We start from the raw sequence: 13,649 nt of genomic DNA on the forward strand, positions 1-13,649 counted from the left end.
ATATATGCTTAAATACTAAAGACATTACAGAAGGATATACAAGATTAGGGTGAGTGATTTTATCTTTTATATAAAGAGATCTTAAACTAATATATTAGATATGAATAAATATCTACCCTTTATTACTTATATATAGTGTCAAAATCAGTTACAACAATTAGGATTTGATCTTTTACAATCTAGCTCTGAACCTACTGCACTACATCGTACGATCTATCTACAGCTTCATACAGCTCTTAATAATCACATCACAAATGGAAATGAGCCAGAATTGGGATTGTCAGTAAAGCCTACAGGAGCATTGGACTGGCAGCCTTCGGGGGAAGGGGCTGTACAAAGAATGGATTTAGGAGGAGATGGTGCAGATGATGACGACTTTGATGCAATTCAAAACGGAGACTAGATTAGAATTGTCGTACGAAGAAGTAGATAGCGATAGGAAGGTGGTGGCAGCGAGGTCTGATGTACGGAGTTCTGGATTCTGGATTCTGATTTCTGATTTCTGCTTTCCGATTTCCGAAAAATTTGATTTGGGCTCTAGCACGTAATAGTCCGCCGTACTGTTTTCACTCAGATCGCGCGTGTCTATCCAATCATTTGCGATGGTGCCATTCTTCTTGGTACCTGGAATCTGAGATCTGCTTTGCGTCGAATCAGACTCCATTTTGATGTTTGTATAAGCGTGACTGGTACTGAAGACCAGGTTGCAAGGAACACGCGATATCTTTTCGCTAATATATCCTACATATGGATCGATGCAGTGCGCATTAACCAAGACTGTCTCCCTGAGAGATCGCACCAGGTGCAAGCTATGAGCAAGATCTACAACCTAGCACACAAAACTCTTGTCTGGCTTGGAGAAGAGGATGGATTTAGCCAAGACGCGTATGCTGCTATATGCAAGCTAGCCGATCATTTGAATAAGGTTTACCCTAAAGGCAGGCTTCCTGTTGGAAGACGAGTACGGATCCCCCCAGTCAATCTTGACCCTCCAGAAATAAAGGCATGCGCTGCATTGTTTTCACGGAACTGGTTCTCTCGTTCTTGGATAATACAAGAAGTTCTGCTGTCGAAAGAGGTGTGGGTTCTCGTCGGACACCGAGTTGCTTCTTTTGATATTTTTCTGCGTGCAAGGACTTTATCGCAGGTTGCAAATTTCATTATCAATGGCTTGGAATTGCGAATGGACGATTTGTTTCCAATTGACGTGGACATGAAAGCTCGTGAGAACATATGTACTCTGACTTACATGCAGACTATCAGGGAGACAGTTTCGAAAGGACAACTGCCAGACTTCATGTCAGTAATGAACATGAGTCGTGCGCAGAAGTGCTCCGATCCTCGCGATGCCCTGTACAGCATTTTGGGTATCTGTTCCGAGTTCGCAAGGACAGCAAGATCTTGCTAGAACCAGACTACACTAAATCTGTGGGCGAAATTTATTTGCAGGCGACCTCGTTCATCATCAGGGCTCGAAACGATTTGGCTGTGCTAAATTTAGTGTCAAACGCACGTAGCACCCCAAATCTACCGTCGTGGTGTCCGGACTTCCTACACCTGCAAGCCACAACCAACGACTTTGCACAGCAATCCGGACCTTGGCGATTGTCAGACTCACCAAAGCAGAGCGGCCAGGTCTCTGACCACAGTCTAGGAGTGACTGGGCAGCGTATTGGGATGGTAAAAGAAATCGTCCCCCTCTTTTTCCGTCGTGCCGACAGGCATCCGGATCCGTTGCAAGAATGGCTGAGAACCGGACCAGCCCCAGTCTGTTCTTTGTTGACAAGACTTGAAACTGGGGGAAGTGCCGAGGCATTATATATGTGTGATATTTTTACTCTGGATGTAATATCGCTGACATTAGGGCAGGCAAAAGTTCACTCGCGTCGAGCTTCTGTGGCGGACAATCTTAGGCAGACCGAGTTTCGTCGGGTTGTTAGATTGGTGCGATAAACCGCTACCATCTGGAGTTTCTTTACTGCTACCACATTTACTACGAACAATGCTTCTCTATCATCTTCAACTGAATTCTTCACCTTCACCAGACGCCACGTCCTCCCTGCGAGATTCTGGGAGCCCCTTTCCCTCCAGGATCTTGGAAGCATACACTCATATCTTCGAGTCGTCTCTGGCGTACATTATTGCTCACGAACCGCAAAATGCACCGTTCTTGCCAGAAGCTAGAGAGTTGCAGGAAATCTGCCTCACTTGCAGCGGGAACGTAACCAACACTGCATCAGCCATTCTCCAAGGAGGCAGAAATGTGCAAAAAGACTTGCGGCGGAAGGCTCAGATCTTGTCTTTAGATCTGCCTGAGTCCTTTACTCGTTCGCCGCAGATTTGGCTTATGTATAACACGGCACCCCAAGCTTTTAAAGAAGCTGGAACCTGGCTCCTTAAGTTTTTCAATGGGTTCCATACTCTTTCTGATGCAAAGGTATTCAGGACTGAGACTCATCTGTTCGGAATCACACACTGCTTATTGCAGGAGGAAGATGAGATCTGGATACTGGATGCAGCATTTGCGCCCATATGTCTTAGGCCGCTTCCGGGTGGAAAGTACCAATTCGTCGGTGAGGTTCATATGGAAGGTATCATGGATGGCGAAGCACTTCAGTCCTGCGACAATCCTATTTCAATTACGCTTGAATGATGTACGTTAAAGGTGATGACTGGAAGGTTGGAGTCTTGTGTACCGCCAAATCTGCGACTAGTGGGCGCAATACAGTCGTTCCTATGCGAGTATCGAAAATAAAATTGGCCAGCAGCTTCATATAATGAAGTTCAAACTATCAAGGATCGGAATTTCGAGAAGAGAGTACAAGGATTATGGATAACCCTTAGTAGTGAACTTTGGGGGATCTTGTTAGGTGTTGTTGACCTTCTGAGAGGGCTAATTGGCCGCGTTTAATATGCGTAATCCCTGCGTTTCTGCTGCTTCTAATTGGTCAATTTCCGACGCAATTTCGCTTCTAATTTCGCTGTACGGTGCACCCAATTGTACATAGATCTACGCTCTCTACCCCCGTAGCTATCAATCAACTTGCTTCTCTACGCACTCTGCACAGCAGGTTGACAGGTGTGAATATCGTATGCCTATCTTCATCTAAATTTTTTATCTCGATAGACGGGTACAGCAGCGGCCTACTGGATACCTTAAGAAGAGGTATACATGTAACCGTTGCTCAACTACGCAAAAGTCTCTCTATCTTTTCAACGATATTAAATCATCTCTCATCTGTTGTTGCGACAATAAGCTTAAAAATGCGGCCCGAAGGATCAGCGCTCTAATTGGATAAAGTTGGCCTCTTCCTTCCTTCTTGAGATTAGTTGACAAATAAGCAGTGCTTTAGCCTGCCAAGGCTGCAGAATCTTGCCAAGCCGCACCCCATCAAAAATCAGAATGCACACAGATGTACACGCAGAATGCGCAGAAAGAGGGCACAGAAATGCGCAGAAGGAGGGCATAGAATTGGCAATGCGGTATAGTGCTTGTGGAGGATTTCAAGTTGGCCGTACACGTACGGGTAAATCCTTGGCCAACGTTATGCCCTGCCCTAATGCCTCTTTGGGCCAAATAGGTAGGCCGTGCCGTAACAGGTTGTAACCCTCCTGTACCGTTAGTTGTGTTGGGTCCGCATCCTGCTACCAAGTATTGGATCGGAGCAGTGTTCAGGACGCTAGGATGTGAGCGGCACGTGTGTGAGTAATAGTAATAATGATAATGACGGTCCGCAACGCTGGCGGTGACAAGCAAGAGAAGTGGCCGCAATAGAATGTCGGAAAATTCGTTCATCGGGTCCACGAGTTCTTCCCTTACCAAAAAAGTGCCAGTGTGGTCGTGTGCTTTTGAACCTAAGTTAGATATAGCTACCTCAGCCGTCCCCAATCCGACTCAGGACGCCCCAGCGCCTACTTGCCACAGCATGATGGCTTTGCCCTGGAGCCGTGATGCTGTTCATTAGCTATTTAATGATTGCAAGCTTGCTTAACCGCAACGAGTCAACAGAAAAAAGGCTGATGGTGTCAGAATCCCTGCGCATACGATACGTATCTGTTACGTATTAGCAGGATGGTACAGGGGTCCCCGCATGCGAAACGCATGAAACGCTCTTGTAACTTTTACGGCCTGTTATTTATGGCAGTGAGCCTTGCTATGCGAATTGAACGCCAAATGCTGTTTCTGAGCTGTTGCAGTAATGCGCTTCTATAGCTATTAGTGTGAGCAAATGCTCCTCTTGATAGGAGTAACCAAAATAAAATTTCAATTGGTATCTCCGTACGCTATTTGCTACATCCTCTAACAGATGGAACATGGCATTCAGGAAGTTGTAACGACTTATTGAAAGGCCCGACGACTCTGGTTACTTTTTGTCTTCTGCTCCGCAAGCTGAATACAGGCACTTATTCCTCATTCAAGAATAATAATGAGCTTTACCTGGCTGAAGATGCAACAGTTTCGGATTAGACGCCCAGAGCCATTTTTAGAAGGGTCCAGACCATTGTGGGACGAGGAAGCAGCCAATGACTTGTGTACCAGCAGACTAACTTAAAAGCGCGGCAACACTAGACGAGGAGACCATGCTACGTAATGGTACTACATTCAGTGACACAGAGCATAAGAGGACCGAAGGGCCGCCAAGTGTTTACATAATAGGCGGTAGCGCGATCAATGTGACTGCCCAGCCACGAAAAATGCTGTCTTTCGTTTAGCCATCTCAGCCTCATGGTAGAACAGGTTACATCTCTCAGGTGCTACCGCCTTTTATGTTCACTACCTGTCTATTCCCTAATGTGTTAACTAACTGTTGACCTTCTGAGAGGGCCTATTGGCCGCGTTTAATATGCGTAATCCCTGCGTTTCTGCTGCTTCTAATTGGTCAATTTCCAACGCAATTTCGCTTCTAATTTCGCTGTACGGTACAGCCAATTGTACATAGATCCACGCTCTCTACCCCCGTAGCTATCAATCAACTTGCTTCTCTACGCACTCTGCACAGCAGGTTGACACTAACTTACGAACTTGTGTGACAAGTTTTAGTAAGACTAGTATACTATACCTGGATAACAGTGTTACAGCAAGGCGCGCCCGTGTCATTCTCTACTTTGAATGTAAAACAGTATAAAAGATCCATCAGGTAAGTTTCTAAGTGAGTTTTGTTTCCACATCAACAAGCCCTACTTCAATACTATATCAAACAACACTTTTCACAGTTAACGTTCCATCAACTCAACGCTTCCAACAAACTTTCCCCCACCTCCAAACAATCTTCTCTCGCAGATAAGATGCAGATCAACATTTTTGCTCTTCTTTCTCTCCTCCCTCTCCTCACCTTGACCGCACCACTCGAACCATCAATATCTGCCCTCGAGCCGGCTGCTCAAGACGGTGCCGTGCAAAAAGGATCAAACCTAGGGAAGCGTTGGGAATATTGCGAAACTGAATGGCTCGGAGCGGGTCCATTCTGCTCACTGTCAAACGGGCATAGCTGCGAAAAAGAGCTGGGACCGGAGTGGAAAGGTGGACAACAGGACTTTAGTGGCTGTTGGTCTGGCTACAGACTGGAATGCAAGAAATGCCGCGAGGTGTCGCAATGGTGCCAGATCGACGAGAATGGTAACGGGCAGTGCTCCATACCCAGCGACTGGGATGGCCAGATTGGCAAGAAGACGAGGCGTTAAGAGAAGAGCTTGGTGAGATTTGATTGGTTGGTTTTGCTGCTTTTTGCCTTGGGCATTTTGTGCCTGCGTTCTGCCTGCGTTTTTATTGGTCAATTGCTGTACCCCGTCCTGCTAGTTTGTGCCTATATCTACGCTCTCAACCCTTTAATAGTTAGATGATTTTCTGTTTTTGTCTGTAGTCAACTCCACATCTGAACCTGTCCCCAGGCTCGGTAAAAGAAAAACTGTTCTTATTGAAATTAGCGTTCCCAAAATTCACTATGTATGTTCTTGCTATCAAGAAGATGCCGCATTGTTGGGCTGACTGTCGGCAATTTCAAGAAATACGGTCCTAGTTTGGTCTTCTACTGGCCGGTTTCTTCTAGGAAAGCTTGAGACTCATTGTGCTCGAAATGTTCAGATATTCCTTGCGATGTTATACCACCGGCCTGCTGCGCTAATTGATCGGAATCCTGAAGTCTTGCGATGCCGAAATGGGTGTGCCCGGAACCGCGTCTAATGATCGAATGGTGCTTATGTAAGCCACTTGATACACAAGCCAGAAGCCGTCGAAAAATAAAAAGGTGTCTTTTACAGGACCTACACTTTCTGTGGTTCGTACCCCGGGTCAAAGCCACTGCCCACTTTCTGATCCTGTTCTACATATTGTACCTTGGCCGCCAGATCCACAACGTTTGATCTCTACGCATCACAAATTCTCAAGCTACTTAACAAGCTACTTTAAGGTCTTTTAAAGGCTGCGGTCCCTTTTGTCTAAAGGCGATCCAAAATTCCTCCGCTTCTGCAGGGCCTCATGCTTTCACGACTGACTCTTGTGAACCTTCCTTCCCTCACCGAGACGCCCGAAGCTCCCCGTCAGATATGAAATTGAAGAAGATGTCACTGTTAAGTACGCCTGAAATTGGAGCTGTTAGCTCTAAACATGTCCCCTACAAAGAGAGGATGGTTCTGGTAACGTGCCTAGTGTTGTATCGACGTACGACCACTGAAATGTCTAAAGTCATGATCCTTGGAGACTTTTGAGAGATTAGAAATTATGAAGCTACTATGAAACAGAAGTCGGAAAGAGAGGACCTACTATCCAGATATGTTGTGCCCATATGATCTTATCGAGTCCACAGCATCACTGTTCGCCTAGGTGTAGGCTGTGGATCATCCAGCTCTGGGAGGATGTTAGATAGAATAGATTTCACTTACCGTCAAAGCCGCGGTTGCGATACGGCCCCGACTCGATGACTTCCATTATGCTGGTCCTTCGTACACCGATACGTTTGCAAGAGCGCGCCTCATTACCGCCAAGTCCAGCCAGCCGTAGCATTCCATACGTCGAAATATGCCCCTGAACCTATGTAACACATCCATCCTTGCACCACAACCTCCAATCTGTGGTCGTAGGAGTATCAGGCTGAACGCGTTTTGGGAGAAAAAGCCACGGGTGGATCTCAGGCAAGTCGTCGATATTTTGAGGTACATCGTCGGCAGCAGATGACTGTTGGCTTGCATCAACGACCTCGATGTTGTTCTTCACCTGGTTCGGGTAAGTCATATAAGCCAATCATGCAAGGATGTAATGTTACCGTTCTTGATCTTCGGTGCTTGACAGGTTCATACTCTGAGTCCGATGAGGAGTCGCTTGAAAGAAGAGGTGCTGGTCGACATCATTTGGCTTTGGCGATAGGCATGATTGGCTCTGAGTCGCCATCGGGTCCTGATCTACCTCGTTTGGCTTTGGCAGTGGAGTCGATCGACTCCAGGCTGCCACCAGGTAGACGTCGACCTTGTCTACATCTGTCGGCTTTGGTAGTAGAGTTGAGTGGCGCCAGCCTACCTCTGGTAGTTGATTGACCTCAATCACCTTGAACAGTGGATTCAACTAACTCCAGGCTGACCCCGGCCAGCCATCGACTTGGGTTGGCTTCGGTGGTAGAGTCGATTGGCTCCAAAGGACCTCTAGTCAGTGGTCGACATTGTCCGGATTGAGCGTTAGATACGTCTGATATCGAATTATGGCCTGATTCCAAGAGATCATCAACGTTAATGGCGTCTGCGAGCAGCTCCAAATCCGCTTGTAATGTACTTTGGGAGGCGGATGTCGGATCGTTTTGTGTTAGCTGGGGGTGATGTGTAAGACATAAACACCTCTCACCTTTATAGGATGAACCTGGGGCTGACAAGCTCAGAGTTGGGCTTCAAACAGGTATAAGGCCAGCTGGATGCAAGTCCTTTAGGGCATAAATAATTGTAGCAGTTGCTAGATTCAGAGATATAGGTGCCAAAGTTGCAGTTGTAGATACGAAGAAGATCAAAGTTGCAACTAAGGTATTCAAAGTTTGTATCACGTCTAGAGGAGTCGTATTGTTCAGGCCAAATGCAGTTGATAAGGTGTTTAACGGCGTCTGAAGCATAGGCAGAGATAGGGTCTGTTCGTTCCCAGGAGGGGTAAGCATATGAGGATCTAGGTACCAGCGTCGTAAGCTTAAAGAACATCCAACCATGAGAGCCTTACTCAAAGTGACATTACCACCTGGAACATAATGTGTGAATAAGGCGGAGAACACTGGTCGTTTGTAGAAGCTTTTGGTCCTGTCTCGGTTGCTTCCTGGGACGGATGATGTGGTGCACCTGTATGCCAAATGCGAATAGGCGACAATCCGACTGAAGTCAGTGCATGAGTGGAGTGTCTCTATTCTATCTTAGCCTCTGAGGCGACTAACTAACTACTACTAACATACATCTTGGCAGGCGCCTTGGTCAGGGCATGCCATGGGCATGACAGATGACCAGTCCACAAGTGGGCTCAGTTCAGAGACGATATTTTTCTTGCATGATGCACGCGTTGCGTAGTTGTTTTGCAGCTTGGAACGGATTGTAGCTGCAAGGCCGGGGATTAATCGACGAAATGCTTGAAGAGTCAGTGTTGGCTTAAAGCGAAAAAGATGTTTGACCTTACCAACGAACGTATTGCCATCCTTGGCCTTTTTCGGACGAGAGCCATTTCCAGCGTTGATTGACGCTGGGAGGTTAGAGAGAGGCATGATAAGGGTGTAAGTGGTAGCAGATTGGTAGAACAGGGTAGATGGGTGATGAGAAGAGTGCTGTGTGGATTGTGTGGCACAGAAATATTGAGGTAGATGAACAAACGGAGTCGGAGAAAGATAAAGGAGAGAAATGAGAGTCAGGAGTATGAAGAAGAGAAAGGAGGATAAAAAAATCGTGGGCTCTGAAGAAGTTTGCAACCACTGGAAAAAGCATCTTGTTGAGGAAGGTGCATCACCACTGTCACCTCCTGGCATTCTTATGATATTATCCACCCATCCGAATACCACCTTCCGCCTTTGGGTGTGTGCCATCGTTCCTACCACAGTAAGGCTTCTATTCTGCATTTTCTTACTTTGTGCCGTGGACCCGTGCAACAGTCTCTCTTCTGCCATCCTCGTCTCTTACTTAGATGAGGCCCCAAGTCTAACTTCTATCTCAAGCCTGACTTTCACTCACAAGGACTGATTTCAATCAAGTCTAACTTTTAATCCATGCTCTTCTTATTCAACGTTTTGCTTTGACTCCAAGTTTGACTTCCAATTCTAAGTCTGGCTTTCTCTCAAGGTGTAGCTTTCAAAATGTATTGACTTCACTTTCGGCCTCGTCTATTATTCAGATGACGCCCTGGGTTCAGCTTCATACAAGATTTGGCATTCAAGATCTGGCCTGCAACCTAAGCCTCTATCTTCCCATCACTTCTTCAGCCTTGAGCAGGAGAGTGGAGGGGATTTGCGAAGAGGGTGATGATTGAACCACACGCCGTTTCAGCTGAGACGGGGGCAACGGACTCCCAAGCTACCCACAAGCCGCCCTCATACATCTCTCTACCATGAGCTCTGATAAAGTATCAGCCAGTACATTCAGACAGGAAGCTTTATCCAGGATCAAGTAAACTCATGCAATCTCTGACTCTTCGCTGACAATCATTCCCAAGGGCAATTTCAGGAATTTCAGCTTGCTAGCATGAGCGAGGCTTACCAATCTCCGTCGCTGCGTCACTATGCCGCCCCGGGTTTGTGTCTCTAGTTCGAACCCTAGTCGCTGAAGTAGTTTTTCGACCTCTCCATACTCTGCATGATCCGGTCGATACAGCCTTAAATGGTTTTTAGTCCAAGCGCGCACATCGCCGTATGGCGTCAGCAAAGAATGCGCATGACTTCAGATAGTTTTTGCATCTTCTGTTCAAGATCGTGGTTAGGATCGTGGTTAGGATCGTCTAAGAATCGTGCGATCCAGTTATTAAGGTGTGGGCTGACCCAATGGGAATTTTCTTTATAACATCTGATAGACAGCTCCAAGACTTGCACGCAAAAGCTTGTATTCCGTGCTAAAAGTTCGTCGTCGTCGAGAAGTTTCACAGCTGCTCTAGACTTTTCGGTCCACACCTTAACCACAGCAAGTAATTTTCTGCTTTGGATCCCTGCGTCTGGCTGCTCGATGACGTGAAATAGATGCTGCAATACATCTTGGCACAGCTTGTGCAGGGCCTTATTGTCTTGCTTTTGTTCGAGAGCCGAACACAGCTTGCGAGCATAATCGTCGAATACCAAATACTCGTCGGTGGAATGGTGCATATGCTCTTCCAGCAAGTTTCTATATAGTATTAGAGCTCCATCAAGGTCGCCGGCTTTTAATAAAGCTTCAGGCAATCTCTCCAACCACTTTTGTCGTATTTTGTTGTCTTTGGAGAATGCTGATGAGGACGTTTCGGCTTCCATTTCCCGGCAGAAACTCACAAGCCCTTGGATATCTGAGACCTTTTGTAAAGCCTTAAATAACCTGTCTGCCCAATAGTCATATATGAAGCGAGATGAGGAACAATGTGCAACGTCCAGCACGTCGCGACAAAGATTCACGAGTTGCTGGTGATCTCCAGCTTGTTGCAGTGATAGATAAAGCTTATTCGCCCATGTAAGGAAACGAGATGGATCATAGTCTTTCGATGACATTACAGCGGCGCGATGCTTGTCAATTGTGCGTGAGAGGAGACTTTCGCTGCCACTGGCACCAACCCTACAGGCAGCATCCGCCCAAAGTCCCATGAAGAACAGATCACCGCTACAAGCGTCATATCCTCGCGTCAGGAGAGACGTTGCTTGCTGGCTTCAATAGGATCGTCGCTGCTTACCAGTAACGAACCAAGACGTTCAGCATAACGAATGGTTGTGGCGTTGGCAGACCCGTGGATTTTTGCACATTCGTCGAATTGCTCTTCCAGCCACGACTTTTCTTTTGCACCATCTTCAAAAGCTGCCGATGGTAGCAGGCAATCTAGTAGTTCATGGCGGCTGGAAATCTCGGTAATTATCGGAGCGAGCTTTGACTCACTAATCTTGTAGTTAAAGCCCCCTGTTGACAGATCCCACATTTTGGCCAACAAGTCGATCGCCCCATCATCTAAAATGGCCTTGACCGTTTCTGCCCAGAATTGACGTAAGTCGTCATAAGGATAAGGAAAGGAGTAAATGATCTCGAAGAGTTCCTTGAAATATGTGATGAGCTCGGAAAGGCCATATTCCATCCCCAGGTAAGCACCTGCGCGACACTCATACAACATTTGGTACGATCTTGCTCTGTCGCCACGAAATCGTGCATCCCTAGATCCACAAAGGGCCATGATAGCTAAGCTAACCGCATTGATTGATGTGCCTAAAGATTCAGGACTATCAGTCCTATCATTAGTAAGGAGAGACATGTCGTCAATCAAGTCCCTGGTTGATTTCGTAACAACTTCACGGTCTTGTTTGCTGCGGTGGCCTGGGGCTTTAGGCGGGCTGCAATCTGTGCTGCTGAGATTGTTACGGCCTCCGTGGTGGCAGATGATGTACCTTGTTCACGCCGCGTATGCACATCGAGGTGTACAATGTCATGTAGTGGAACCCGCATATCCCTTTCCAGTAGCTCGCCTAGCCGATGAGTCACCGTAGCCTCCGTCAAGACGAACCTTGTTCCCACAGGAGCCGTATTGTTGTCTTTGGAAAGTAGGGTGAGGGAAGTGGAGTATCGGTGATACTGAACTTCGTCCAAAATCCCGCTGATACTTCCCTGAAAATCTTGTACAATTTGATGTAACCGTGCTCCGCACAAGAGCTTCATTACCCAATTTCTGTCTTCTTCTCGTACTCTGGCCACGAGTTTCTCTACCACGTCTAGATGGTCCTGACCATGATACCAGAGGTAACTCTCTAGGAAGAACATGGCAACTTCAGGGCAGCAATTCAGAATGTCTTCAATGTAAAGTCCCACCAGCTCCTTGCAGCGCTCGGTGTGGCACAGGACAATTTCAGCTTGATGGGGAACACTGCGATCGTTTGCAGAGTAGATGAGTGGGGGCAGACGATGGTAAAGGACTCTGATTACTGCGATCAACCACTCAGCACAACGCGAACCTTGCAGTCTGAGGTGAGTCCATTCGTGTACCAATGGATGCATTGATATCTGCCGCTTTTTGGGATCTTGGCTAATCAAGGAGAGAGACTGTAGCAGTCCAAGGTTGTCGATATAATCGCCCACGAAATCCAGAAAATGGAACTTTGCTCGCAGGTCTGCAGCCGGGGTAATGACGCACTTCTCCTGCCAAAATCTCAATCCAGTCAACGCAGACTCTGTCAAGTCCATTGAGATTCCAATGCGATCAAGAAACCCAAACATGGTCAGAAGCTCTCCTGCACCAGGAAGATCCTGGACAATGTGCTCAAAGCTGATCTCCCAGGTAGTCATAATGCTTTCGCTGTACTGTGCACCCTTTGGACTATGGGATAGAAACCTCTGTCGAGATTTGTGAGTACTGGCTTGGAATTTGCGTATATAATCTGGATAGCTCGTCGGGTACTGACGTAGGTATGAAGCGCACTGCACTATGGCTAGTGGCAACCTTCCAGTAAGCTCAGCGATCTTTTCCAACTGAGTGATGTTTGTGAATCCGAATTTTTCATTAAGAATTCGCTGAACAGCTGAATTCGCAGTAAAATCCTCCATTTTTGTTCTTATCTGATCATGCTGCGTTGGTGTCCAGGAATTCAGGTTTAACATAAACAAACGAATGGCATCTTTCGTATCAAAGAGGTTGACCTCAGTACCAAAAGGAACCGTCTCAGATTCCACTATCGCCGAGTCTCGGGTTGTAAGAAGAACAGCTTGAGATTTACCAAACGGATGAGACTCTTCGCGGGGTAAGTATGGTTGAACTATGTTAATGTTATCAACATTGTCGAAGACAACAAGCGAGTTGCGACACCCCTGCAACCATTCATGGACGGATTTTACGGGGTCTATGGACTTCAGCAGCCCTAGTGTGTCAGCAATCTTGTTGAAAGATGCCTTCAGAGCAGAGACACGGTGGGCAAGAACCCACAGCACATGAACATCACCTTTCACCGAGTGGCAATAATTCACAGCGCATTGTGTCTTCCTGCCAAGGTCAGCGAATGGAAAAGGAGCGAATAGGTAGAAGTGTACCCGACACCACCTATCCCGTAAAGTGCTGCTCTTGTGCCATTCGTAGATATAGAGAAGTAGTCGCGAAGTGAAGCCATGACATTATTGTGACCGACAAAATGTGGATTTCTATCAGGGGCCATAAAATGTAGCTTCCGGATAGGTTGATCTCCTTTTAATTGACTTAGTTCTTCCTCCTTTGAAAAAGGACTAGCTACAGACCATCTCCCGCTGGAGCTCGCTCTTGCCCGTCGACTCGCCCTTGTTCCGCAATGTCCTGCTGCTGTGCATCTAATGGTGGCTGCAAAGAAGGACGAGGTTCAACCAGGAGGTCTCCTGGAGCATGTTGGTGCCTCGCTTTCTCTGATAACCGGCCAAGATGATATTGTACGGGTTCGAATCTACCACTCTGCGTAGGGTCGCCTGAAAATCTGCACATATCGCTGTGGCTGCAATCTATGCCGAGAACATATTCGTTGGGACTTCCAAGC

The 13,649-nt window shown here is 46.9% G+C and overlaps 3 protein-coding genes across 3 annotated transcripts; 1 reads left to right on the forward strand and 2 right to left on the reverse strand.

The window, feature by feature from the left end:
- Positions 1-2,002: 2,002 nt before the first annotated feature.
- On the forward strand, positions 2,003-2,653 carry EPUS_08423 (uncharacterized protein; the record flags this gene model as incomplete). Its single annotated transcript, XM_007804149.1, has 1 exon — positions 2,003-2,653. The coding sequence occupies one exon, from the start codon at positions 2,003-2,005 to the stop codon at positions 2,651-2,653; it is 651 nt and encodes a 216-aa protein (XP_007802340.1).
- An 8,148-nt stretch (positions 2,654-10,801) lies between these two features.
- Positions 10,802-11,338, reverse strand: EPUS_08424 (uncharacterized protein; the record flags this gene model as incomplete). The annotated part of the gene is made up of 1 exon (XM_007804150.1): positions 10,802-11,338. One exon carries the CDS (start codon positions 11,336-11,338, stop codon positions 10,802-10,804), a length of 537 nt encoding a protein of 178 aa, XP_007802341.1.
- Positions 11,339-11,424: 86 nt separating this feature from the next.
- EPUS_08425 (uncharacterized protein) lies at positions 11,425-13,256 on the reverse strand (the record flags this gene model as incomplete). Its single annotated transcript, XM_007804151.1, has 2 exons — positions 11,425-13,132; positions 13,180-13,256. 2 exons carry the CDS (start codon positions 13,254-13,256, stop codon positions 11,425-11,427), a joined length of 1,785 nt encoding a protein of 594 aa, XP_007802342.1.
- Positions 13,257-13,649: the final 393 nt, after the last annotated feature.

Source organism: Endocarpon pusillum (genome assembly GCF_000464535.1).
Source record: "Endocarpon pusillum Z07020 unplaced genomic scaffold scaffold281, whole genome shotgun sequence".
Taxonomy (NCBI): domain Eukaryota; kingdom Fungi; phylum Ascomycota; class Eurotiomycetes; order Verrucariales; family Verrucariaceae; genus Endocarpon; species Endocarpon pusillum.